This window comes from Thamnophis elegans, chromosome 9 (genome assembly GCF_009769535.1).
Source record: "Thamnophis elegans isolate rThaEle1 chromosome 9, rThaEle1.pri, whole genome shotgun sequence".
NCBI classification, from domain to species: domain Eukaryota; kingdom Metazoa; phylum Chordata; class Lepidosauria; order Squamata; family Colubridae; genus Thamnophis; species Thamnophis elegans.
This window is the reverse complement of record NC_045549.1, coordinates 55582697-55606984: the sequence shown is the minus strand read 5'-3', so window position 1 is coordinate 55606984 and position 24288 is coordinate 55582697. Positions and strand designations below refer to the sequence as shown.

The window sequence follows — 24288 nt, the reverse complement described above, 5'->3', positions numbered from 1 at the left end:
TTGGCTGAATGCCCATTATATTATTCAGAGATAACATACAGTTTATGTTTTGGCTTGTATTCTGTAAATCCAATCACTGTGCTTTAAAGATCCATTGTTTATAATGTATGTTGTAGAAAATGAAGCGATTTTGCTGTATTCAAACATGGCTACATAATGTGAAGTGCAAATCTAACAATTCAGTCCCAAACTTTTACAAGTGAAGCACGCTTGCATTTTTCCTATGCTATTTTTCCAATCTTTTATTTTGAAGCAAATTAATGCACAGAATCATGCATATCAGCCTCTAAGCAGAAGAAAGGGTGCTTAATTAAACTTCAGGAGTCATCAAACTGTTTCACTATGATCATATAACAGTTAATATACAAATAGCATATTTTCAAAAAATGTTGTAGTCCTTCTAAGAGACGCAATTAGACTTATATACCGCTTCACAGTGCTTTACAGCTCTCTCTAACCGGTTTAAGAGTCAGCATATTGCCCCCAACAATCTGGGTCCTCATTTTACCAACCTCGGAAGGATGGAAGGATGAGTTAACCTTGAGCCGGTGAAGAAATCTAAGATAAGATGAAATAAATACTAAATGTTTTAAATTAATAAAACTATTAAATTCATGATAGAACTAGGATCAATCCACTATGTGCAGCTGGGTGACTTTGGACCAGTCACTTTCTCTCAGCCCAATGCACCCTCACAGATTTGATGTTGGGGAAAAATAGGCGGAGGAACTGTTAGGAGTTATTTGTAAAACTAATAACGGTGGGAGATGGGATATAAATAAGTAATAACACAGTTGCTTCAATACACCCCAGCTGTCTCTGCATAGACTTTCATGCATAGCTGCTTTACTAACAGGTGGAATTGTGTGCATGTGCACAAACAGAAACAGAATTGAAGCCAACTGCCAAGCTCTTCAAAGGATCTGTTTCAACAATTTGTTTTGTTTGTTTTGTTAATTGAAGCTCCTCTTTTGAATGCTTAGCACAACTATAGTCTGTACATTGTTAATCTAACTAAATATCAGCTACATTATTTAACACTAATTTAACTTTCATTTAGAGGACAACTTGTTCTTGAGAAGGCATTCTAGCCTAGAATTTTGGTTTTATATTTATATTATGATCTAAAAGTAATGTATTTTTTGAAGTATAAGACGCTCCAAAGTATAAGATGCACCTAGCTTTCAGAGAGGAAAACAGGGGGCGGGGGGAGAAATCTGCCTCTGCCTCCCAGCAATTTGCCTCCTTGCAGCAAACAGCAAACAATACAGAAAATATACACTGTCTATACATTTCAGACTATACTTATATAGATGCTGTTAAAATTAATGTGGCTTTCTGGAAGTATACATTATTCTCTGCTTTTAAAAGAAGATACAATAGCACTGGGCCTCTTCAGATCAAGCATTTATTTAAAAAAGCTTCTTCATTTTATTAAGTTATTATTAAGCTAGAACAATAATAATAAATCAGTCTTTAAAAAAAAAGTCTAATAATTAGAATATTCTATAGGCATTTATACTTATCAACTTACTTCCTTGCAACAGCCTATTTCAGTTTAGCCTGATAAGAGGAGAAAAAAAATGCCTCTGCCTTCCAGCAATTTGCCCCTTGCAGCAAACAGCAAGTTTCACTTTCAATTTCAGCATTCCCGATGATCACCTGTTTCAGGATGTAGGGATTGCCATAGGCTATTGCTGCCTCCGTAAGCCCCATTTTCTCAGTTTGCTGCAAGGAGGTAAATTTCTGGGAGGCAAAGGCAAAAGGGTGGGGGCTAGTGGGTGGACGGGTGTATACATTCGGTGTATAAGACGCACCCAAGTTTTCACCCTCTTTTGGGGGGGGGAAGGTGGGTTTTATACTCTGTAAAATACGGTAGCTTAAGGCTCCTGTACTTCTGCTCATGGAAGAGGATGAAACTGAAGGTATAAACTTGAAAACTTGCTGAAAACCTGCAGTTTAAGACAGGGTTTTTTGTAACATTTAAATAAATTTGCTAATGCAAATAGGCATAACAGAAAACAATAATTTATTTAAAATCTAGAACTTTAAAATCCCATAGCTACACATATTAAAAGTAGTGGGAAGAAAAACCATGAGCTTGATATTTAGTACAGCTCATTTCTGAAATACTATATTTCAACAATATATCTATTGCTTTCAATAAGCCATCTCTCCAGTGTGAAGAACTTATTTATTTCAACAATAATTGTGAGCACAAGGTTTCAGCATACCTATTAAAATTCCACATAAAATGGTTATATCTAACTTACCTGTGATTTTATATCTCGATGCAGAATTTTCCTATCATGTACGTGCTTCAGTGCTAAACATATTTGTACAAACCAATCCATGATCTATAGTTACAAAGAAATTACTTTTTGTTAGAAAATTATATTTTTAGTATGAGATTAAAATTAATATTCTCAGAGAGTTTTGCTGTTTTACTACACTCAAAATTATTTTAATTTTTTTACAAAAAGAAAAAAAATTACAAATAGTATATTTCAGAGTATGTATAAGTTAGGAATGAAATTCCCATAGATGGGAATGTCAGCTTCATTAGCTCCTTTCCTTTCCTTTTGAAAAGACAAGAAGTGGTCATTTAGGCAGAAGCATCTTCAAACAGTTTTTTTTCATAGAACTGCATGTTGCTCATAGACAGGGATTCAGGAAAGTGGAGGCTTTATAAATAGTATCAGACCCACAAATATGGTAGTTTAGTAAGTTAGTTTTCCCCTAAAAACAAATACTGAATTGAGATTCAGTCACCACCATCAAACACCATTGTCCTTCTTTCTCCATCTCTATTTCCTTGTGCAGTCCTTTTGACTGTGAATCTGAATCCAGAAACTGTCCTAAAGACAGCTCAGTATCTACACTTCCTAGCCATTGTAATGCACAACATACATAGGCAAGATCACATGGTTTCCAGACTTTTTTCTTCTTTCACAGTTAACAGCAGCAGGGTCTAGAATGTCTGATGGTAAGCAACATGGTCCTACGGTACAATATCACATGATTGTGCTGCTTAGTAACAATTCCAGTACTTCTGGTTACCACTGTTAAGCAAATCTCATGCTGTATGACATCACATGATCTCTTGCTGACTTTGACTTTGCTTGTCAGAAGCTGGCTATGAAGGTTGCAAATGACGATCATGTAACAGTGGAGACACAGTCACAATTACTCTGAGAACTAGTCATAAGTACCATTCATTCAGAACTATCATAAGTTTGAATGGTTGTTTAACAAGTGATTGTTAAAAGTGGATTACCTATATTCAAATTTACCAAGACTGAAAAAATCAATTTGAGTATCAGCAACTCATCATATTGATGCCTTACTCAGCGGTTAAGGATGCTGAGCTTGTCAGTTGGAGAACTGACAGCCTGGGTTGGAACCCCAAGCTCCACGCAACAAGGTGAGCTCCTGTTACTTGCCCCAGCTCTTGCCCATCTAGCAGTTTGAAAGCATGAAAACGCAAGTAGATTAATAGATACTACTTCAGTGGGAAGTATAGCATCCTCTGCATCTTTGGCATATAGCCATGCTGGCCAGATGACCATAACATGTTTTTGAACAATCCTAGTTCCCTCAGCCAAGAAATGGAGAGCAGCATTGTGCCTTAGCCTTGGACATGACAGGAAACTTTAACTTTTTTATTGTTCTTTCACAATAGTGCTAATGCTTTCTTTCCCATGTTGTGACTTTTCATACTCTGTCCATTTTTAATGATATTAAAAATATGGTCAGTGACAATAATAAAGATTGTTTTTTCAACATTATTTTGCATATTCATGAATCAATTTCTTCTCTTTTCTAAACAAGCAAAGCACACCAAGACCTTTTGTATTTAACACAATTTTTTCTAGACTTGTCAAAGCCACCTAGAAGCTAGCTTGCATTTGAGTCCACAAGGTATCAGCTTCTTTGAAGGAGTGTGCAGTTCTTTAGCTTTGGACGAGGTGATGGTAACTAACTCAAGCAAGCATCGCTAGATCTAACAATCTTAGACAAATGTAATCCACACTCCACCTTTCCATTTCTTGGAAAGACGCTGGAGAGAGCAGTCAGGATTTAATTCCAGAGGATTCTGGAGGAAGATTATTTGGACCTTTTCCAGTCAGGTCTCAGGCCAGGGTTCAGGAAATGACATTAATTGATGAAGCGGGGATAGGAAGGATGTGACCATGCTCATACTCCTTGATCACTCACTAGCTTTCGACACAATTGACCTTAACATCCTTTTAGATCAGCTTTCAGGACTGGGAGTAAGAGGCATCATTTTATGTATTTGTCTCATTTCTCTATGGCTGATTTCAATTAGTATTGGCAGGCAGGGAGAAATTACACATAGGATTCTTCTAATTTAGCCCAGCAAGGTGAATATACTTCCACCAATAAAAGAATGTCATCGTCAGAATCAGGAAGCTTTCTGGAAGGATCTTACTCCAGAGATTTGTGTGGCTCCCACCTTTATATCATTCAGGAAAGCACTGAAGAATAGGATGATTGCAGAGCTCTTTTTTGTTTTTCTTTGTTTTATTTTGCTTTGGTCGCATTGACCGATGATCTCTGGAGAGCCAGGGATGGAGGTCATCCCTCCATCTTGGTTCTTCTTGACCTCTCAGCGGCTTTCGATACCATCGACCATGGTATCCTTCTGCGACGACTGCGGGAGGTGGGGGTGGGAGGCACTGTTTTGCAGTGGTTCTCCTACCTCTCGGACAGGTCGCAGTCGGTGTTGGTCGGGGGACAGAGATCGACCATGAGGCCCCTAACATATGGGGTGCCGCAGGGGTCGGTCCTGTCCCCCGTACTATTTAACATCTACATGAAACCGCTGGGCGAGATCATTCGGAGGCACGGGATAAGATACCATCAATATGCGGACGATACACAGCTGTATCTGTCCGCCCCGTGCCAACTCAATGAAGCGGTGGACGTGATGAACCAGGGTCTTGAGGCCGTTAGAGACTGGATGCGGGCTAACAAGCTTGTACTCAACCCAGAAAAGACCGAGTGGCTGTTGTGTTTCCCTCCCAACAATTTGGCTAGCATTCCATCACTCAGGCTGGGGGGTCAAATTTTACACCCCTCAGACAGGGTTCGCAACTTGGGAGTCCTCCTGGATCCACAGCTGACCTTTGATCACCACCTGTCGGCTGTGACCAGGGGGGCATTCGCCCAGGTTCGCCTGGTGCGCCAGTTGCGACCCTACCTGAATCGGGAGGCTCTCACAACAGTCACTCGCGCCCTCGTGACCTCCAGGCTGGAATACTGCAACGTGCTCTACATGGGGCTGCCCTTGAAGAGCATCCGGCGACTTCAGCTAGTCCAGAATGCGGCCGCGCGGGGACTTCCGGGGAGGATCTTAGCCGTCGGCAGCGGCTTAATTGAGCCGCTCCCAGACTTCTGGTTCGTTATCTAATTAAACACCCTTTAGATAACTCAAACTTCAGATAAGAAGATTGTAGTGAGCGTCTCAGCTGGTAAGAACTTTTCCTTGCAGTTTGTGGCTTTTTTTTTCCTGCTGCAAACGAGGGGGGGGGGTGTTTTTTTTAAGCTGAGTCATCTCCGGCCAGATTTCTCTGCTGTACTAACGGCACAAGGCCAAGACCCCCCCTTAGGACAAATTAATGAAATTATTTTTTTTCTTATGAAATTAATACAAGCAGAGCTCATATTTGAGAACTTTACGTCTGTTTTTTTAGAAACTCAAGCTTCAGTGTCAATTTTTTTTTTTTTTTAAAGATGGCGATTCTCCAGCCTTTGTATTTGCAATGATGATACATTCCGGCAGCTTTTCTAATCAGCTTTTCTAATTATTCCCTTTGAAGAGACTTCCTTATCTAATTAAAAGTTTTCAAAGGTCCTTTGTTGACCCAGAGACATTCCGAACAGGGCTTTTCTCTGTTTTTTGTTTTGTTTTGTTGAACTGTTTTGGCGTAATGCCAGGTCTTTGAAATCCTCCGTAAAATTTTTGGCAAAAAAGGGAGAATTTTTTCCCCCTCTTCTTGGCATAGTGATTTGTTAAGTGCTTGAAACAAAGATATGACTTCCAAGTCGAATCCAGCGAAATTACCTCCTAAATCTGCTTCTCCCATACCTGGCACAAAGTCACAGCCCCCACCTTCTATGCCCCCTAGTGGAGATGTAGTAACAAAAGAATTTTTGTTGGAAATGTTTAGAGAATCAAGGGAACAGAATTTGGAAGCTCTTAGAGAGTTCAGAGAAGAAATAAGGAAAGAGATAAGCAATGAGATAAAAGCCTCATATGATAAATTTGATACCAAGATTACCAAAATAAATGATGATATGTTGGGAATCGTAAACGTACTTACAGAATATATTTCTGGAATGGAAGAGAACTTAGAAACTCTCAATGAAGCCAAAATTAATTTGACATCTAAAACCGAAGAGGTGGAACGAAAAGTTGAAAATGCTGAAAAACAAATGATTATGATACAGTATAACCAGATGGAACTTGCATTAAGAGTTAGGGGGCTGCGTGAAGAGAGACAGGAGAACTTAAAGCAGATGTTTTCTGAGGCCTTTGACTGTCTGGTGGGAAGATCGGGATCCAATCTTGATTGGCAGATTGATAAAATTTTTCGCGTCAACTCCTGGGCGGCAAAACAAAAGCAACTCCCCCGAGACGTGGTAATATATTTTGTTACAAGAGAATCCAGAAATAAGATATTACAAGAGTCCTATAATACCAAGCTTCAAATTGGCGGACAGGATTTGATGGTTTTGAAAGAGATACCACCTCAAATGCTAAGAGCCAGAAGAGATTATGCTTTTTTGGTGGAAGAGCTCAGAAAGCGCCAGATACAGTACAGATGGGATGCCCCGTTTGGCATCATAGTTACATTTGATAAGCAAAGATATCGTCTCAACTCTGTATGGAAAGCTCGAGATTTCTATCATAAGATTCTGAAAGTGGGGCACCCCGAACCATCGGGATATGGAGAAAAACCACAAGCAGGACAAGAGAAACAGCAAACTACACAATCACCAGACAAAACGTATCATCTCCCCCTCCCAGAAGGGCAAGGGGTTAAGGAACAAAGATCTAACCATATGACCACCAGACAAACAGAAAAACAAGCCATAACGCAACAATCTTTACAATTTTCGGCCATTGACCAAGGAGCTACAGCAACAAGCTCAGAAGCTGTGGGAGGAGCTAGACCCAAGGTGAGACAGGCCATGCGGGAGGCTCTAAAAAAGCTTCAGGCAACTAAAAATGACAACTAAGATTCTGACATGGAATGTTAATGGACTGAACTCTCCACAGAAGAGAAAGAAAATATTTCATTATCTTAAACAATCTAAGAACGATATAATTTGTTTGCAGGAAACTCATATCAAAATAACTGATCAAAAATATCTGTCCAATCCCAAACTTGGTCAACACTTTGTGACCTCTGCTACGGAAAAAAAAAATGGTATAGTAGTATACTTAAGGAAAGACATTAAAGCTGAGTTAATCGAAGCAGATCCCTTTGGAAGATATATTGCATTAGATTTAATCTTAGAAGGGAAAAAGACACTGCTTTTGGGAATCTACGCTCCTAATCAACAACAAGATGGATTTTATAGAAATCTCCATGCTAAATTAGTACAGTGGGACTTTAAGTCGTGCATACTATTGGGTGATTGGAATGGCGTGATTGACACCAAAAGAGATAAGAAGACATCTCGCCCGAATACCAAATTCCGAGCCAAACTACCCAAATCCTTTTTTGACATGATAGACGACTTCGAACTGCGAGACGTTTGGCGTGAAAGGCATGCAGAAGAATATGACTTTACCTTCTTCTCCGACAGACATCAATCTTTTTCAAGGATCGACTTTATATTAATTACTAATGATTTACTTTCTAGGGTGAAGAAGACAAAGATTACGGCCAGAGCCCTTTTGGATCATAACCCAGTTTGGATGGAGCTGGGAAGGGTAGTTCAGGCTACAAGGTCCTGGAGGCTGAATGAAAATTTATTCAGATATGAAAAGTATGTTAATGATTGTAAAAAATTGTTATCTGAATACTTTGTTTTTAACATGAATAAGGGTACACCTATGGAATATGTATGGGATGCAAGCAAAGCCTATATGAGAGGAGTATTGATAAATATAAATAAAATACATAGACATAAACAAGGGCAAAAACGTAAAGAATTGGAAGAGGAAATTAAAGGGAAAGAGCAGGAATTAATATTGAACCCAGGTGATACAAAGACTAAAGAAGCAATTTCCATACTAAAATCTCAATTTGATATGCTGATTTCTGACCAGGTAGCCACCAGTTTATTATATGCTAAACATAATACTTTCTGTAATGCAAATAAACCCGGTAGATGGTTGGCTTATCAGATCAGGAAAAAAAGGAAAATTCGAAATGTATCCAAATTGTGTTACAGAGGGAAGGAAGTGTTTCAGCAGGAAGAGATCCAAAAGGGATTTCGAGAATTTTTTACAGAGTTGTATAAAGGGGACAAAATTAGGGACTTAGATATAAATAAATACTTAGATAAAGAGAAAATCCCCCTAGTTAGCGAAGAACATAGGTATAGGTTGAACCAACCAATAACCTCTGGGGAAATCCTGCAGGTAATCAAACAATTAAAGCTAGGGAAAGCACCAGGTACAGATGGCTTAACAGCCGTTTATTATAAAAACTTACAGTTAGAAATGGTAGAACCTCTTAGAGAATTATTTAATAAAATTCAATCGGAAGGTAAAGTGCCCCCCTCATGGAAGACAGCGTTTATATCGTTGATACCCAAAGAAGACCAAGATCTTACTCAGCCGAAAAATTATAGACCTATTTCACTACTTAATGTAGATTATAAAATTTTTACCAAAATATTAGCAAATAGGTTAATGGTGGTTATTCAACAACTGATACATACTGACCAAACAGGTTTTATACAGGGTAGACAGATGAAGAGCAATGTCAGGTTAATTACTAATGCATTAGAATACTTGGGAAAGAATAATCAAATCCCTGCCGCATTCATATTTTTGGACGCTGAGAAAGCCTTTGATCGAGTCAATTGGCAATTCTTGTTGAAGATATTGCAAAAAATGCAGATAGGAGATGGCTTTTTAAGGTCAATTGGTGCAATATATCAGCAGCAAAAAGCCCAAATTATAGTTAATGGAAGTTTAACAGATTCCTTTCAAATAGAAAAAGGTACAAGACAGGGTTGTCCTTTGTCCCCACTATTGTTTATTATAACTTTGGAAGTATTGCTGAACAAGATACGGGCTTTGGACGCTTTAAAAGGGATTAAGATCAGACAGCAAGAATACAGAGTCCGCGCTTTTGCGGACGACTTGGTTATAATATTGAAACAACCGCAGGAATCCAGCAAGGTTTTAATGAATACGATTAATCAATATGGTCAAGTCTCTGGATTTAAAATTAATTTAGGAAAAACCAAAATATTAGCAATGAATATGAATACCAAACAGAAGGAAGAATTGGGAGTGATGTTAGGATGTGAGGTTGTTAAAAAAGTCAAATATCTTGGAGTTAATATTTTAACTTCAAATGGGAAATTATACAAGCATAATTATGAACCACTCTGGCATAGTATACAAATGGAGATGAAAAGGTGGGAGAAACTGCATTTATCTTTGTTGGGAAGGATAGCGGCAGTGAAAATGAATATTTTACCAAAATTTTTATTTTTGTTTCAAATGTTACCAATACTTAAAAGAGATGCGAACCTTCTAGAATGGCAGAAGGGTATCAACAAATTTGTATGGGCAGGAAAGAAGCCGAGGGTTAAGATGAAAATAATGCAAGATGTACGTGAAAGAGGAGGATTGAAATTACCAAATTTAAAATTATATTATGATGCAGTGGCTTTATCTGCAATTAGTGATTGGATCCATTTAACCAATGACAGAATACTGAATATTGAGGGACATGATTTGGTATATGGTTGGCATGCTTACTTGTTATTCAACAAAAAACTGGATAAGAATTTCAAAAATCATATTTTAAGAAATGCCTTATTGCGGGTTTGGAAAAAATATCAACATAAACTAAATGACAAGTTGCCCATGTGGGCAATTCCTAGACATGCAATTGAAAATATAAATATAGAACAAAAACACGATAGAACCACTTATAGACAACTTCTTAATACAGAAAGAGGGGTGCTGCAATTAAAATCTTTAGAGGTACTTAAAAAAGAGAAGGTAGTTCAAACGTGGTTTCAGTATGGCCAATTACAGGCCAGGTGGAAAATAGACCAAAAAATAGGTTTTGTAATAGCTGAGGATAACTTGTTTAAACAAATAAGAGATCAAAGTTTAATGCACATAAAGAGGATATATAATGTATTAGTACAGATGGACTCAGAAACCGAAATGGTTAAAGATTGTATGATAAAATGGGCTCAGAATATTGAAGAACCTATAATGCTGGACACATGGGAAAAAATATGGGTAAGAAATGTAAAATTTACACAAGCACAAAATTTGAGAGAAAATTTTTATAAGATGTTTTATAGATGGCACTTAGATCCCAAAAAGCTTGCTTCTATGTATTCAAATGTTCAGCCTAAATGTTGGATATGTGGTTCTTTCGATGCTACATATTTTCATATATGGTGGACATGTCGTAATGTTAAGGCATTTTGGATAAAAATTTGGTGGATCCTGCAAAATATCTTCAAAAAAAGGATAAAATTCACTCCCAAACTGTTTTTACTAGGTATATGTACTGATTTCGTAGCAGTAGAGATTAATTTGGTTCTGTACTTAATAACGGCAGCAAGACTCTTGGTGGCACAATACTGGAAGAAGAAAGACCTGCCTACAATTCAAGAATGGACTTTAAAGGTTACAAACTTAGCCGAAATGGCAAAAATTTCAGCATATCTTAAAGAACATTCAAATGAGAAGTATAAACGAGACTGGAAAAAATGGATTGATTATATACAAAGCAAATATGGGACTAGGAAATTCCAGATAGCTTATGCTTAAAATTAGTAATAACGTAAATTGTTAAAAATTTGGGTAACAGCAAGAAGCTGAGTTCAATGTAGAGATATTTTAGACTGTGATTGTCAAAAAGTTATACCATGTATGGGCTCTGGGAAGTCGGGGGGAGGGAAGGGAGGCGGGGATCTAGGGGGAGGGGGGGAGGGGGGAAATATAATATGTGTTAAATTCTAAAGCATGATTGCACTTGTATACTGTGGTTTTTATTAATGTTAGTGTTAAAACAGAACAAACTGAATATATCGGAAAGTAAGAGATACCGAAGGGAGGAGCTGAATGAAAGAAGAAGGAGAGCAGAGAGAGTGAGAGAGAGGAGGAGGAGAAGGAAGGGAGGGAATGGATTAAGAGAGGGAGTGATAGGGTTAGGGTTAGATAGAGGGGGAGGGGAAGTAGGTGTAGAGGGGTATGAGAGAAGGAAGAATGAAAGTTGGAGGGGGATGAAAGAGGGTGTATGGTGGGCTAAGGCGGTATATTGGGTTTGTATTGTAGGGGGCATTCTCTATAAAAGTGAGGGCTGTGTTTATTACTCAATGTTATGTCTCGGTTCCACAGTAAACATGTGATTGTATAGAATGAAATGGAAATAAAAAGATTTGTACCACAGAATGCGGCCGCGCGAGTGATTGTGGGTGCACCTCGGTTCACCCACATAACACCTATCCTCCGCGAGCTGCACTGGCTACCTGTTGATCTCCGTGTGCGCTTCAAGGTGCTTCTTACCACCTATAAAGCCCTCCATGGTAGTGGATCTGGGTACTTGGGAGACCGCCTCCTGCCGATTACCTCCTCGAGACCGATTAGATCTCATAGATTAGGCCTCCTCCGAGTGCCATCTGTCAGCCAGTGCCGGCTGGCCACTACGCGGAGGAGAGCCTTTTCAGTGGTAGCTCCGACCCTCTGGAACGAGCTCCCCGTGGGGATCCGTACCCTCACCACCCTTCAGACCTTCCGCGCAGCCCTCAAGAACTGGCTATCCTGCCAGGCCTGGGGGTAGAGATTGATCTGCCCCCACCCGAATGTTGGATGAATGTTGTTTACTTTTTAATTATATGTAATGTTATATGTTATTGTCTGTATCCCCCTTCCTATGAGTTGTTAGCCGCCCTGAGTCCCCTCAGGGAAAAGGGCGGCCTATAAATAAACCCATTCACATTCACATTCACATTTTGATCTGAACGATTTTGTTGTTATTTTGCTCTTCCGAGTAACTTTATTTGTTCTATGTTTTTTAGCTGTTAAGAGTTATTTAGAAGATGGACAGCCTATAAAATAAATAAATATTCCAATTTTTATTACCTGGTCTTCTGAAAAAAAGACTCCTTTTTGTGCATTGATTTTTTTAAACAGATCTCCTCCTTCACAATAATCCATTACTATATAAAGGCAGCCAGCTTCTGTAACAAAGAAAAGAAAATAGTTGTTTATATATATTATATACTATTAATAAAGTAATTTCTTAGTTTCTCATCTCTAATAATTACATATTTTCAAAGTAATGAAACAGATATGGTACCTTATAATCATAATTCAATAACATTCTCTTAGAAATCCTACTGATCAGTATTATGGGTAGCCCTTGAGTTACAAATGGAATGGAATTTGCCCATTTCATTCATACCTCGAATGATCTTGAGATTATTCCCTGCTTTCACCCATATATTCAATAATAATAATTGTTAAGTGCACATGAGATATCTCAGGTGGGGAAGGTCATTGGGGGTGGGGTGTAGTGATGGACAAGCCCCCAAGGCCTCTAAGATACCTCATGCTTCCCACTTCCTGCGGCACTGGACTTACCTTGCAAAGATCTGTCTCCTCTCTGTCACGGTTTCTTTCACTTTGAGAGAAGAGTCAATGGAAGCTCCTGGGTGCCTATCTTCTACCCCTCGCCCCTCCCCAAACTCCTTTCCACCACCTTCGGGACACTTTCCCCCCAGACAGAGACTGGACACTTCATCTGCATGCAAATGGGACCTTTGAAAACCTAGGGATTCGCTCCGTTTTAAAATGCTCCATAGACAAAGGGTCCTTAAACTTTTTAAACAAGGGGCCAATTCACAGTCCCTCAGACTATTGGGGGACCCCGGACTGACTGGATATGGCCAAGTAGTCATGTGACTGGATGGGTGTGGCTAATTTAACAGACCACTGAACAATGCACACAAATTAAACTTTAATTTGTTTTGCTCCTAGGAGTGTTTTATTTGCTTTTGTTTGCATGTTGCTCTTTTGGTTGCCTTTTCTTTTTACTAGATTGTTTTTTCCCCAGTTGTTTAGGAGTCTAGTGGTCCACTTCAGGACACTCATTTTTGCACCAATTCTTCTCAGCCACAAGGAGCTTGAAAAATCTCTCTCTTCCCCTCCCTCTGTCTCTCTCTCTCCCTCTGTCTCTCTCTCTCTCTCTTTATCTATCTTCTGGAGGTGGGGAAGGTGAAAAAAAGATCATTTTTGCCAGGTTTTTGGCCTACTGGGGTGTCTGTACGCTCCGTTTTACACCACCACCCCCAGCTCCAGAAGAATTTTGCAGGCAAGAAACAGGCAAAAACAGCCTGGTTTTTTGGCCAAAAGTAGGAAAAAATGGTTCATTTTTTGGCCTCCTGGGGTGTCTGTGCACCTCGTTTTTCACCACCACCACCCACAGAAGCATCCTGCAGCCACTGGCAAAAATGGCTTGTTTGGGGGCCATTTCCGCCCATTTTTTGGTCTCCTGGGGCATCTATGCACCCTGTTTTTTACATCCCCTGCCTCCAAAACGTCTCTGCGATCAAAACTGTTGGCCTTACATTTCAGTTCAAGCCCATGGGGCTCGAAAGGTAAGTCCTGCACTCAGCCGAAGGGTGGGTGGGATGATGTGGGCGGGGCAGCCTTGTGGTCTTGTGCAAGCTGGATTAATGGCTTTGGTGGGCTGCATGTGGCCCATGGGCCATAGTTTGAGGAACCATGCCATCGACGCCTATGAGGCCTTTGAAAACAGAGCAAACCCCTCCATTTTGAAATGCTCCATAGGCAGGCATGACACCTTTGAAAATGGAGGGCAATATGGGAGGGGGAAGTTATGGGGAGCGGAGAGTATAGGGTGACTGTTGCAGACCTGCAATTGTTCATAAGGGTGAACAACTTGTGATGCTACAACATTTGTAATTTTGGGACTTGCTTGTAAACACTATGGGTGCTTATCTCATAATTTCAAAGAGGCTTTAAATGAATGCTCGTAATAGTACTTATTCCTTATAAGGAATTAGCTGTACTTATTCCTCATCAGCAGACATGAAATTGCAACATAGACAAGAAAATCAACTAGAAAATCTGGGTAGTAAAAATAGTATTTAAGCAAATTCTGACAATTTCATATCTTTAATTGAGTTTGTGTTTTAAGACTTCTGTGCCTGACTTCAAAATATCAGTTTATCATTACGACTTACCTTCAAATGATTCTCTGTACAAAACAATATTAGGATGTTTCATATTTGCCAAAACAGCAACTTCTCTTCTTGATTCTTCTCTTTCTTTATTTGACATCTTAAAAAAAGAAGCACTATTTCTTAAAATTTATTTGTAAATAGAATAATGAAAAGGAAAAATAATTTGAGAGACATACCTTGGATATGTTAATTTCCTTAATAACATACTGTTTGCCATTTTCCTTTGCTTTAACCAGAATTGCTTTTCCAAAAGATCCTTCACCAATCTTTTGCACCTTAATATATTTGTCCATGGTAGCTTTTTAAGGCATCCTTATTCATAAGCTGTGGAGAAAATCAGTTTATTCTTTTAGCATTTGTTAAGATTAAAATTACACTCTAAACTGGTGTCTGAATTACTTAGTTTAATACTATCAAGATTTAAATATACTGAATCATTTTTGTTTGTTTGTTTCAGTTAAGGTATACTTAGCTTGTGTTCATGTTTGCTTTGTTTTATAGTTGTTTTTCAAAGAATGGGAAACAGAGGAATAGCTGGTTTATTAATAATTTACAAAATATACAAACACTAGTAACAATTAGAGAATCCATATTATCTTCAAAGTAGCACTCACTAAAAAGAATTAGTTTTTATTTACAGCAAATTGCCAATAAAAAGGGGGAATTCTGTTTTATAAATCTCAAATTTTTGTTTTGGAAAAATGGAATGCCTCCATAAATCACTTGGTAAGATTCAACTGCCATAAGCGTAAGAAGACAAATAATGCAGTAATGAGAAATTTGGAGCAGTGCAAATATTCAAATGGAACTTCACAGAGTATATTATGAGCCGTGGTAGCGCAGTGGCTAGAGTGAAGTACTGCAGACTACTTCAGCTGACTGCTAGCTGCAATTTGGCAGTTCAAATCTCACCGGCTCAAGGCTCCATCCTTCCAAGGTAGGTAAAATGAGGACCTAGATTGTTGGGGGCAATATGCTGATTCTGTAAATCGCTTAGAGAGGGCTGTAAAAGCACCAGGAAGCGGTATATAAGTGCTATTGCTATATTGATATAAACAAAGCTCCTCCTCAAATTGAAGTTTCTATGACTTCAGGAATCAGAACCAGTTTGGTGCAGTGCAACACCAAACATTAAGGCACCAGGCTAGAAACTGGAAGCCAGTTGGTCCAGTCAATCTCTCTAAACCACGGGTGTCAAACTCGCGGTGTCACATTGCTGTCATGTGATGCTTCTAGATGTTTTTCCCTTCGCTGACCTGGGATAGGTATGGCCTGTGACACATCAGACCCACAGGCCACCAGTTTGACACTCCTGCAGTCTAAACCTTAGCAAGAAGACAGTGAAAAACTATTTCTGAAAAACTTTTCCAAGAACACTGCAGGGACTTTTTTAGGCAATTGCTAAGGTCAATGTGGCCACTTGAAGTTTTCCCACAGTTTGCGTATCTGTGTATAAATTCATTTTTGCTTCACTGCAATGGCATTTTCTGTACATGCATACACAGAGAGAGCATATAACCATACTGACCCTTGCAAAAGACACACTAGCATAATGCTTCAAAGAGGATGCTTCACCTGCACTAATACACTTTATGAAGTATCCTAATAGCTTTCACAATTTTGAGTTTTAAAACAAATAAAAATTCAGTATAACGATTTTGCTTTTAAAACCCAGAATTAAGATTACTTTATGTTGCCACAAGCCGCCTAAAACAGAGAATTTAGAACTGATCATGTACCAACATTTTTCTTTAGTATTATCAGTTAAATTTTAAATATGTAAACTCAGCATAACAGGGATAGAAAAATTGCCTGACCCAGTATACCTTATACAGTATACTTTTTAGATGACATTGCATAATGTCATTTCTAAGGATAAGACACCTCACCAAAGCAATAACTTTTTAATTTTCTGCACTAGTATAGCTTGAATTAACCAAAGATAATTTAGATGCTTTGTTTGAACCATTTCATTAAGTCTGAATCTGAATCTCAGTTATGTAAATTAGTCCTATGCATGTTTACCTAAATTAGGTTTATGCTAAATTAGTTATTTCCAACATTTCTTCTTCTTTGAGAATAGCTCCGGAGTAAAGTTTTGGGTTGTCAATGAACATGTTTATAATTAAGAGACAAATATTATTTTATATAAACTATAGGTAAAATAAGATATTTAACTGCCTTAAATTAAGCTATTAGGAATCAATCATATTTAGAGAATGAAAGTGCCTTGATATACCGTGTTTCCCTGAAAATAATATAGGGTCTTATTTTCTTTTGACTCCCGAAATAAGAGCTTGGCATTATTTTCAGGGAGGTCTTATTATTTTTGAGGTGTGGGAGGCAGCAAGCGTGGTCACCTCATGACTGTTGCTCTGTTGCAATATTTTTGGGGAAGGGCCTATTTTTGAGGAGACCTTATTTTAGCACATGCGCTCAAGAGCCTGATTGAGCTTATTATCCGGGGAGGTCTTATTTTCAGGGAAACAGGGTACTAGAATATTGCCTATTGATTTTTGTGGATCTGGAGTTCTCAGCTTATCCTCTTCGAATGTCTAACTATAGTGAAAGATGGAACTGCTTTGCAGAAACTCAACCTTTACTTCCTGATGAGTAACAGAATGTATTAGAAGCAGTTTTATTCTGCCTCAAAGGAATTTGTTTATAGGGAACCAAAATTTTCTTGTAATTACCAATAAGCATTTATTGTATACCTAAAACTAATAATAAGGGTCAGTGGATAGAAAATTAGGATTTGGTAAATTAAATTTCCACAGCACCTGCTAAGGTGGGGAACATTCAAACTGGGGGGGGGGGGAGGGATGCTTATATAAACATAAGACAAAGGTCTCCAACTCTCAAGGCTGGGAAAAAGAACTACGGAAGTCTATTGACTTAAAAAAGTGAGAGGACAAGGCCCAGAATCCAAGTATGCTGAACATTGAAGCAGGCAGAGGCAAATGGCTTGATTTTTTCTGTTCTGCTGATTTTCTGCATATCTCACTTGTGTAGAATAAGGTAACATTTAGCTGTGTCATGTCTATGAAACTGCTGGCATAAGCTCCTGAATATAGGGTTGAGTGTCTTGTGTAGTCATACACCTGGTAACTAGTAGATAAAAGGTAGCAAACAGAAGTCCCAATAAAAGAAACAGACTTATCCAATCTGTTATACAGTACAGCTATCTCTGTTCAAAACGTTACTGTTTTAAGATAAAGGGTTGCTACTTAGATGCTTCTAGGTAGATCATCTTCCCCACTCATCACATAAGACTGAGGGAGAAATTCCTCATGAGTTTGTTTATAACATGCAAGTCTTTCTCTTTGATTTCAAAGAAAAAACTACTGCATTATACTAAACTGCAGTACAGACATTTTCAAGGATGTAACGAGTTTTCAGCATTCATCCTTGAATTCATCGTAACAGCACAAAGCGAGATTTTAACTTTTTCAGCAGACTTTCACGTTATGGTAGTTTCTGAATACTATAATGACCGTTTAATAAACTGTGGATAAGAATTCTCTAAATAATCATTTATATTACAATATCTTCCGAAATTGCGTTCCCCGGTTCCCAACACAGCTGCCCGACTCTGTGATTGGAAACAAGAGGCCTTCTCGCTTCAGAATGATCACTGCAGTTCTAGCTTTGACACACCCATTCCGCAGAAAGAACTAAGAACACAAAATTGAGGTAACTTACAAGGCAACGACCGTGATTCACCACGGAGCAAATTTCAAATCTGTTGTAAGTAATATGAGAAAAGCCATCCGTGTCCCGCTACAAGAAGCTTCCCACGTCTCTGCACAACCTCATTAGAGAGCCCATCTGTTCTTCAACTACTTCAACCGAGCCTCAAGTCCCACCTCTTTCGGTTTGCTATAGGAAGGCGATCTAAAACTTTCGCTCTCATTGGACGAAACGGAACCTATGTGTTTAGACGTACCAGATAGGGAGCGCCACATTAATTGCTTACAGCTTCACCCTAGCAACGGCGAGGGAAAGACCACGTGACGACGTGGAAGCCTTAGAAAGGAGGGGGAGCCCAGCGCAGGCTGGCTTAACGTAAGAATCGTCTCTATTGCATATTTTATTTTACATTGCACGCGTTTCGGTACTGCGTTAGCGCCATGTGTACTAATTCAGAACCTTAATTCTTCCTATTATACTATTTCTTTTGCATATAACTTAAGCGTTGATGACATAGTTCGCTAAATAAGCTTATTTCTGAGCCAAATTTTTATGCTTCATATGGCTTCATTGTTTTTTCTAATAAAAAAATTATTGATTCTACAAATGTAGACTTTAAGTGGAAACCAAGCCACAAATAATCTTATAATTTATTGAAGATAAGTATTCCGAATGGGCAAATTTTAAAATAAGCAAATGAGCACAGTAGAGAATTCTAATTCTTTCAATAGTAAGAATGATTGACTTTGTAGGAAGGTAGCACCCACCCCTCTGCTAGAAGAATGACATATTCTAGGAAATATTAAAAGGCAGAAAGTATACCTCCCTGGATGAGAAAATGCTCTTGGAAAGCAGCCCCCACCTTTGTTAATAGCCCCAGAAAGACTGGGCCATCCTATCTACAGGACAAAAGGCTGGGCCAGCTTACCTACAACACAAAAGACCTTCACCCTCAGGACATAATATGATTAGCCCTCTACCCATCTCACCACATGGCACCTGGGAAGATTACATCACCGAGCAAGATTCAACCAAGCCTTGGACTCAAGACAACCCACAAAGTTGCCTCTGCATGTCCCCATGGGAGTTCTACAACCAATCAGAATACATTTCTTTTACAGGACCAAGAACAAGTTCAAAGCCCAAGAGATGGTATAAATATATCTCACTCTACAGTCCATGTGATCAGCTACCCAGGACCTCAAACCATGTGGTACTGTCCACCATTAAACCATCTTTCCAAGCACTCTCCATGTTTCCAGTGTCTTTCTCTCCACTTCGAACTGAACCCAGATGCGCATTTCTTCCAACAACCTCTTAACTCTAAAATTGTCAAGAACAAACTAGAACTGCATAGTGCCTCTCTCCAGCCAGCTGTATTGGTCCAATTTCTGGGTTTGTAAGAATTTTTTTCATCTTTGGTGCAAAAAGGTCCAAAATTTTCACTGAAAACATATTTCATTACTTACTTGCAATTGAATGTTTCCTTAAAATAGCCACAGAAAACCATTTTTGCCATCAAAGCAATTAACTTTACTAATCACACAAAATCAGGGGGGCCCTGTTGTTATAACTCTCAAATCTTCCAAGCAAAATTCTGAATTTAAGAAATCTTTTTAAAAATTGCCTATTTCTAAGCCAGACTAACATCAGCTACCAAATCCATAATTTGGAAAGCAGGTCAGGAAACACATTCCCATCAAATTAACCAAATTCAACAGTTTTATAGAAATAAATCCTTGACAAAGTTACAAAACATTTAAAAGGAAAAAAACAAATTGTGCCTAGAATGTCATTTATTTCAGCCAATCTTCAAAAATTAGAGGAATGTTTTAAGATGCACAGTTTGCATTAGATCCACATTCTACTTACCTACTTAATTTTTTCCCCAATAAATTATTTAAAATGGCAAGTTTTCAATCAATCAAACCAATCAACTTATGATTGCTTGCACAGTCAGCTAGATGTTTAGACTGGGTTTGACATTTTAATCTACCTATCAAGTTGTTCCCAAGGACCTGGAATAGGCAGATGTTGTTAGTGTTAAAGATATCATCTCAGGATATAGTCTGTTCCAGGTAAAGTTGCCTTTTGGACTGGTGACAATTTTGTTAATTCCGATGGTGTTCAAATGCTCCAGATGTATTTTGAGATTGTACTCAAGCTGTCTATTGGTGTGAGTACTATCTTTGCTTTCTTTTGCCACAGCCATTCTACTTCTATTTGCAGGTTTTTGTATTTTGTGATTTTCTCCAGTTCTTTCTCTTATATTGAACTGTCTCCCAGTACTGCAAGTCCACTGTCCAGACATTTTGTCTTTCTTATAAACAATTGTTAAGTCTGGAGTGTTATGTAACAGGTGATTGTCTGTTAATTCTAAAATCCCAAAGCACTTCAAACTTCTTTATTTTCTATTACTTTGTCTATTTCGTGGTTCCCTCTTTATTATTTTTTATTTAAAAACTTTAAATTTAAAATATTTCTTGCAGATTTTCCTATGCACTTTTTGCTATTTTGTCATAATGTTGTTTGTAATTAGTTTATGCAGTCTTCTTGCAGCAGCTAACCAGGTGTTCCATGGTTTCTTTAATTTCTTTGCAAAAGCAGAATTTTCTTCTCAAGTTTGATTTTGTATGTATTTGTTCTCAAGGTTTGGTCTTGTGATTCTGAGGCAAACAAACCCTAACCCTAATACTCAGAGTAAAATTGAGTTAAAGGTACTGGTTTGCAATAATATTTAGGAAATTAATAGACGTACATTTTGGGGAATTACAAACTGCATTTATTAAACTAGATGGGTGTGTATGCTAAAATGCAAGCTATATATTTTTATACCTTCCTCAAATTCGTGTTCTCCAGTTCAGGCTATTAGTTCCTATCTGGAGGTTCAAATCTTAAAACATGTGGCGGAAATGGGAGTGAGAAACCCCTCGTTGTTACTACAATATTCTTGGGTCAGCAAGTTTACGTAGGTATTTGACAAACCTGTTCAGGCGGATGCGCAAAGTCGCAAACCAATTGGAACGAGGCTTCTAGTGCCAGGCCCATTAATAAAGTCCTTCTCTGCGCTTGCGCGGCACAGAAAGCTTACCTCTCCATCTAAAAAAGCTTCTGTTATGCGAACGGCGTCGGAAGTTGATTGGTTGGTAAGATTTGATGTCGAGAAGTTCGTCCTGCCTCTACGAAGTCCCGCCCCTTTCTCGGAGAGTCCTGGATTTTCTTCCCAGCTCAGGAGCAGGAGGATGTGTGAGACCCTCTCCGGGAATCACCAGGCGGCGCCACGCGGCCAGGTAGGGCGGATTTTAGCCCGGGCGCTAGATCGGGGATAGAGATAGGAATCGTTTTCAGAGGCGCGATCGCAAAACCAGAGTGTGACAAACATTACAGTAGATGCATATATATATGCGTGAGTGAAAGAGATGTGATTTAGCTAGAGATGTTGCCGGCATCCTTCACCAGACAAACACACTCCTCCCTCCTCCCGCCGCCATTTAACTGCAAGAGAGATGGTGGTGGCAAGCCTGCCTTTCTATATATGTTACATCTAAAACGGGAATGAAAAGACAAGCATTGTCTCAAGCTCTGGCTGTTCTACCCTAGACTTTATAGTAGCAGGAGGTTAACTAATAAAGTTTTCCTCTGAGAAGTGCTGAAGCCAGCGTTCCTCATCCTGATGCTTTCTGGAAGTGTTAGAACAAGTTTCTGAAAATTCTGGGAGTTACAGTCTTAGCACATTTGAAATCAAAGGTTGTGCTGTGTTTCTTTTTTTTAAAAAAAAGGTAATATTTTACAAGGATTTTAAACTGTTGACTTTGATGCTGCTTTACTTTTTATTGCTCTCCTTTTCTCCTTTCTGGAAAAAAGGGAGAAACTTTATATGGTATCTTATTGGACAAAATATCCCTACTGTATGGATGAAAAAGAAAAAGAGTGGGCAATCTTTCTTGTATTCAGTAATTTCTTCCTTGTTCCATGAATATTCTTTTGGAATCTGTCCTGTAAGAGATGACCTCATTAAATTGCTGTTTGTATCTTGTGAATTGAATAATATGTGTGAAGGGTTAATTTTAACTGAATGAAAGAAGACATCCATAGGTAAATGTTTCTGTAGGATGCTTCCTACAATGTTTCTTTTAAAATGTACTTGAAGCAGTGACAATGCCTTTCCTGAGAAGGCAAAAGGAGGAGGTTGTTGTGATTTTTAGGCTATGCTTAATGCTATCTGTTTTAATCAAAATCATTACCTTGGTGTGACTTTGGAGATAGGTTAAGCCTAGCCACAACTTGTTTTAGAATATTGTGTGTATGAAACTACTCGCGTAAGGCCATCTTTCATTAGAAAAGTTTTAATCCAATTGACTGTGCTTGATCTTCTTTTGTTCCAAATTTTGAATCTAAATTTTAAGTTGCATAATCATTGTCCTCATACTTCTCTTCCTGCCAAGATATTTTCCTTTAGATTGCAGGATGTAGGACAGACCTATGCATCTCAGCAAGGCACTATAGTTATTATTAGAGGAATGTAAACAATGTAGAGTTCTCTTTTTATTATGTCCCTTAATATACCAAAGATTTGGTATGTTAGATCTTAATATTCCTTGAATATGTTCCCAAATTTTATTATAAAACTTTTTAATTAAAAAGTTCGACCAATTCAAGGTTCACTCAGCCTTCCATCCTTCCAAGGTCAGTAAAACGAGGACCCGGATTGTTGGGGGCAATATGCTAACTGTGTAAACTACTTAGAGGCAGTGGTGGGTTCTGGCCTGGCATCCTCCACATGAACGTGCGCAGTGCGCACATGGATCTTACCGTCCAGGGATACCTCCGTGACACTCCAGCGGCTCGGGGGAGCGTCGTGCAGGCGCTGTATGCGCCGTGCGCGGAAGCACCAAAGAGTTTCAAGACAGGTAAGGAGCATGGGCAGTCGGGTGGTCTGGAGCACTGTACCGGAACAGTACCCAGTGCTCCGGTACGCCCGTATTGCGGCGTACCACCTGCAACCCACCACTGCATAGAGGGAGCTGTAAAGCACTATGAAGTGGTATATAAGTCTGCTCTTGCTATTAAAAATCTGGAACTTTCTTTTTATTGTGGAATTGAATACCTTTTAAGTTTGATAGTTTTTATCCAGTTTCTTATGGAGTAAAAATTATTTAAAATTATCTTCCTATTGGTGGCAATCAAAATTTTAGGGTCAATAATACAAATAATCCAACCCTGCAATACTATGGATACATTGTGTTACTATTAGGAATGCTAAACATATGATTTTTAAATAAGTTTAATATAATTTTTGAAGTCATATGACACTCATGAGTTGTGATTATGTATACATAATACAGCTGATGGTCATTCAAGAAGAATGAATTAAATATATTGTAAATACAGGGATTGAATATGGAATATTACACTAATTGGTTTGGCAACAACTTTGCTACTTTTCAGTTTTCTGGATTTCTTTAAATATAATTCAAGGTTTTTCAAACTGTTTTCTAATTTTCAAAAGAACTTGATGAGGTTGGTTATGTGGGAGTCTTAAGGCCAAATTATTTTTTTTATCATTAGAGATGTCCTTGTTGATTAGGGGTTCTGAGAACTTTTTTAAACTATCATTTTCTCTGTCCTGAAAAGATTTGGAAACCTCTGGTCTGATTGGTATTTAACTGAACTATTAAAATTAAGTACACTGATCATATCCAGGTACTTCATGCCTGAATCACTTAAGTGATACTGTTGATGTGCTTTCTCAGGTCCTGGAAGGTGTGTAGGTCTGGATGATAAGGAATTGGCTTCAGCTCAACCTTGATAAGACTGAGTGACTGTGAGCTTTAAGGCCCCTCAAATCCAATGATTTTCTGTAATTGATTCTGGATAGGTAACAGTCGAGCAGATGGCAGCATGGTCAGGTGAACCTTTGCACAATTATATCTTATGCACCAGTTGTACCAATTCCTAGATCAAGAGGTATTGCTTATTGTCACTCATGCTTTAGTCCCCTTCTACTTGTATTATTGCAATGTGCTCTATGTCCTTTGAAGAGCATTCTGAAGCTTCAACTGGTCCATAATGCAGCAATATGTTCAGTATTAGACTTCCAAGGTTTGCCCACATAATACCTGTATAGTACAGGAAGTCTTTGACTTG

At 38.5% G+C, this 24288-nt stretch overlaps 2 protein-coding genes across 6 annotated transcripts in view; one reads left to right on the top strand and one right to left on the bottom strand.

Moving 5' to 3' along the window:
* The window catches only part of NEK1 (NIMA related kinase 1), an 88520-nt gene extending 70222 nt beyond the window's left edge, over nt 1-18298 (bottom strand). For all 4 annotated transcript variants that reach the window (XM_032224125.1, XM_032224127.1, XM_032224128.1 and 1 more), the window contains exons 1-5: nt 18154-18298; nt 14628-14775; nt 14452-14548; nt 12326-12423; nt 2274-2357 (exon numbers count right to left, since the gene is read on the bottom strand). In XM_032224125.1, the coding sequence (XP_032080016.1) occupies nt 2274-2357; nt 12326-12423; nt 14452-14548; nt 14628-14744 (396 nt within the window). In that variant the 5' untranslated portion in view covers nt 14745-14775; nt 18154-18298. The remainder of the gene's footprint in view (nt 1-2273; nt 2358-12325; nt 12424-14451; nt 14549-14627; nt 14776-18153) is intronic.
* A 3032-nt stretch (nt 18299-21330) lies between these two features.
* Nucleotides 21331-24288, top strand: part of CLCN3 (chloride voltage-gated channel 3) — a 49303-nt gene continuing 46345 nt past the window's right edge. Inside the window, exon 1 of one of the 2 annotated variants that reach the window (XM_032223755.1) lies at nt 21331-21431. The gene's annotated coding sequence lies outside the window, so the exon portion shown is untranslated. The remainder of the gene's footprint in view (nt 21432-24288) is intronic. The other variant, XM_032223757.1, reaches the window with a different exon arrangement.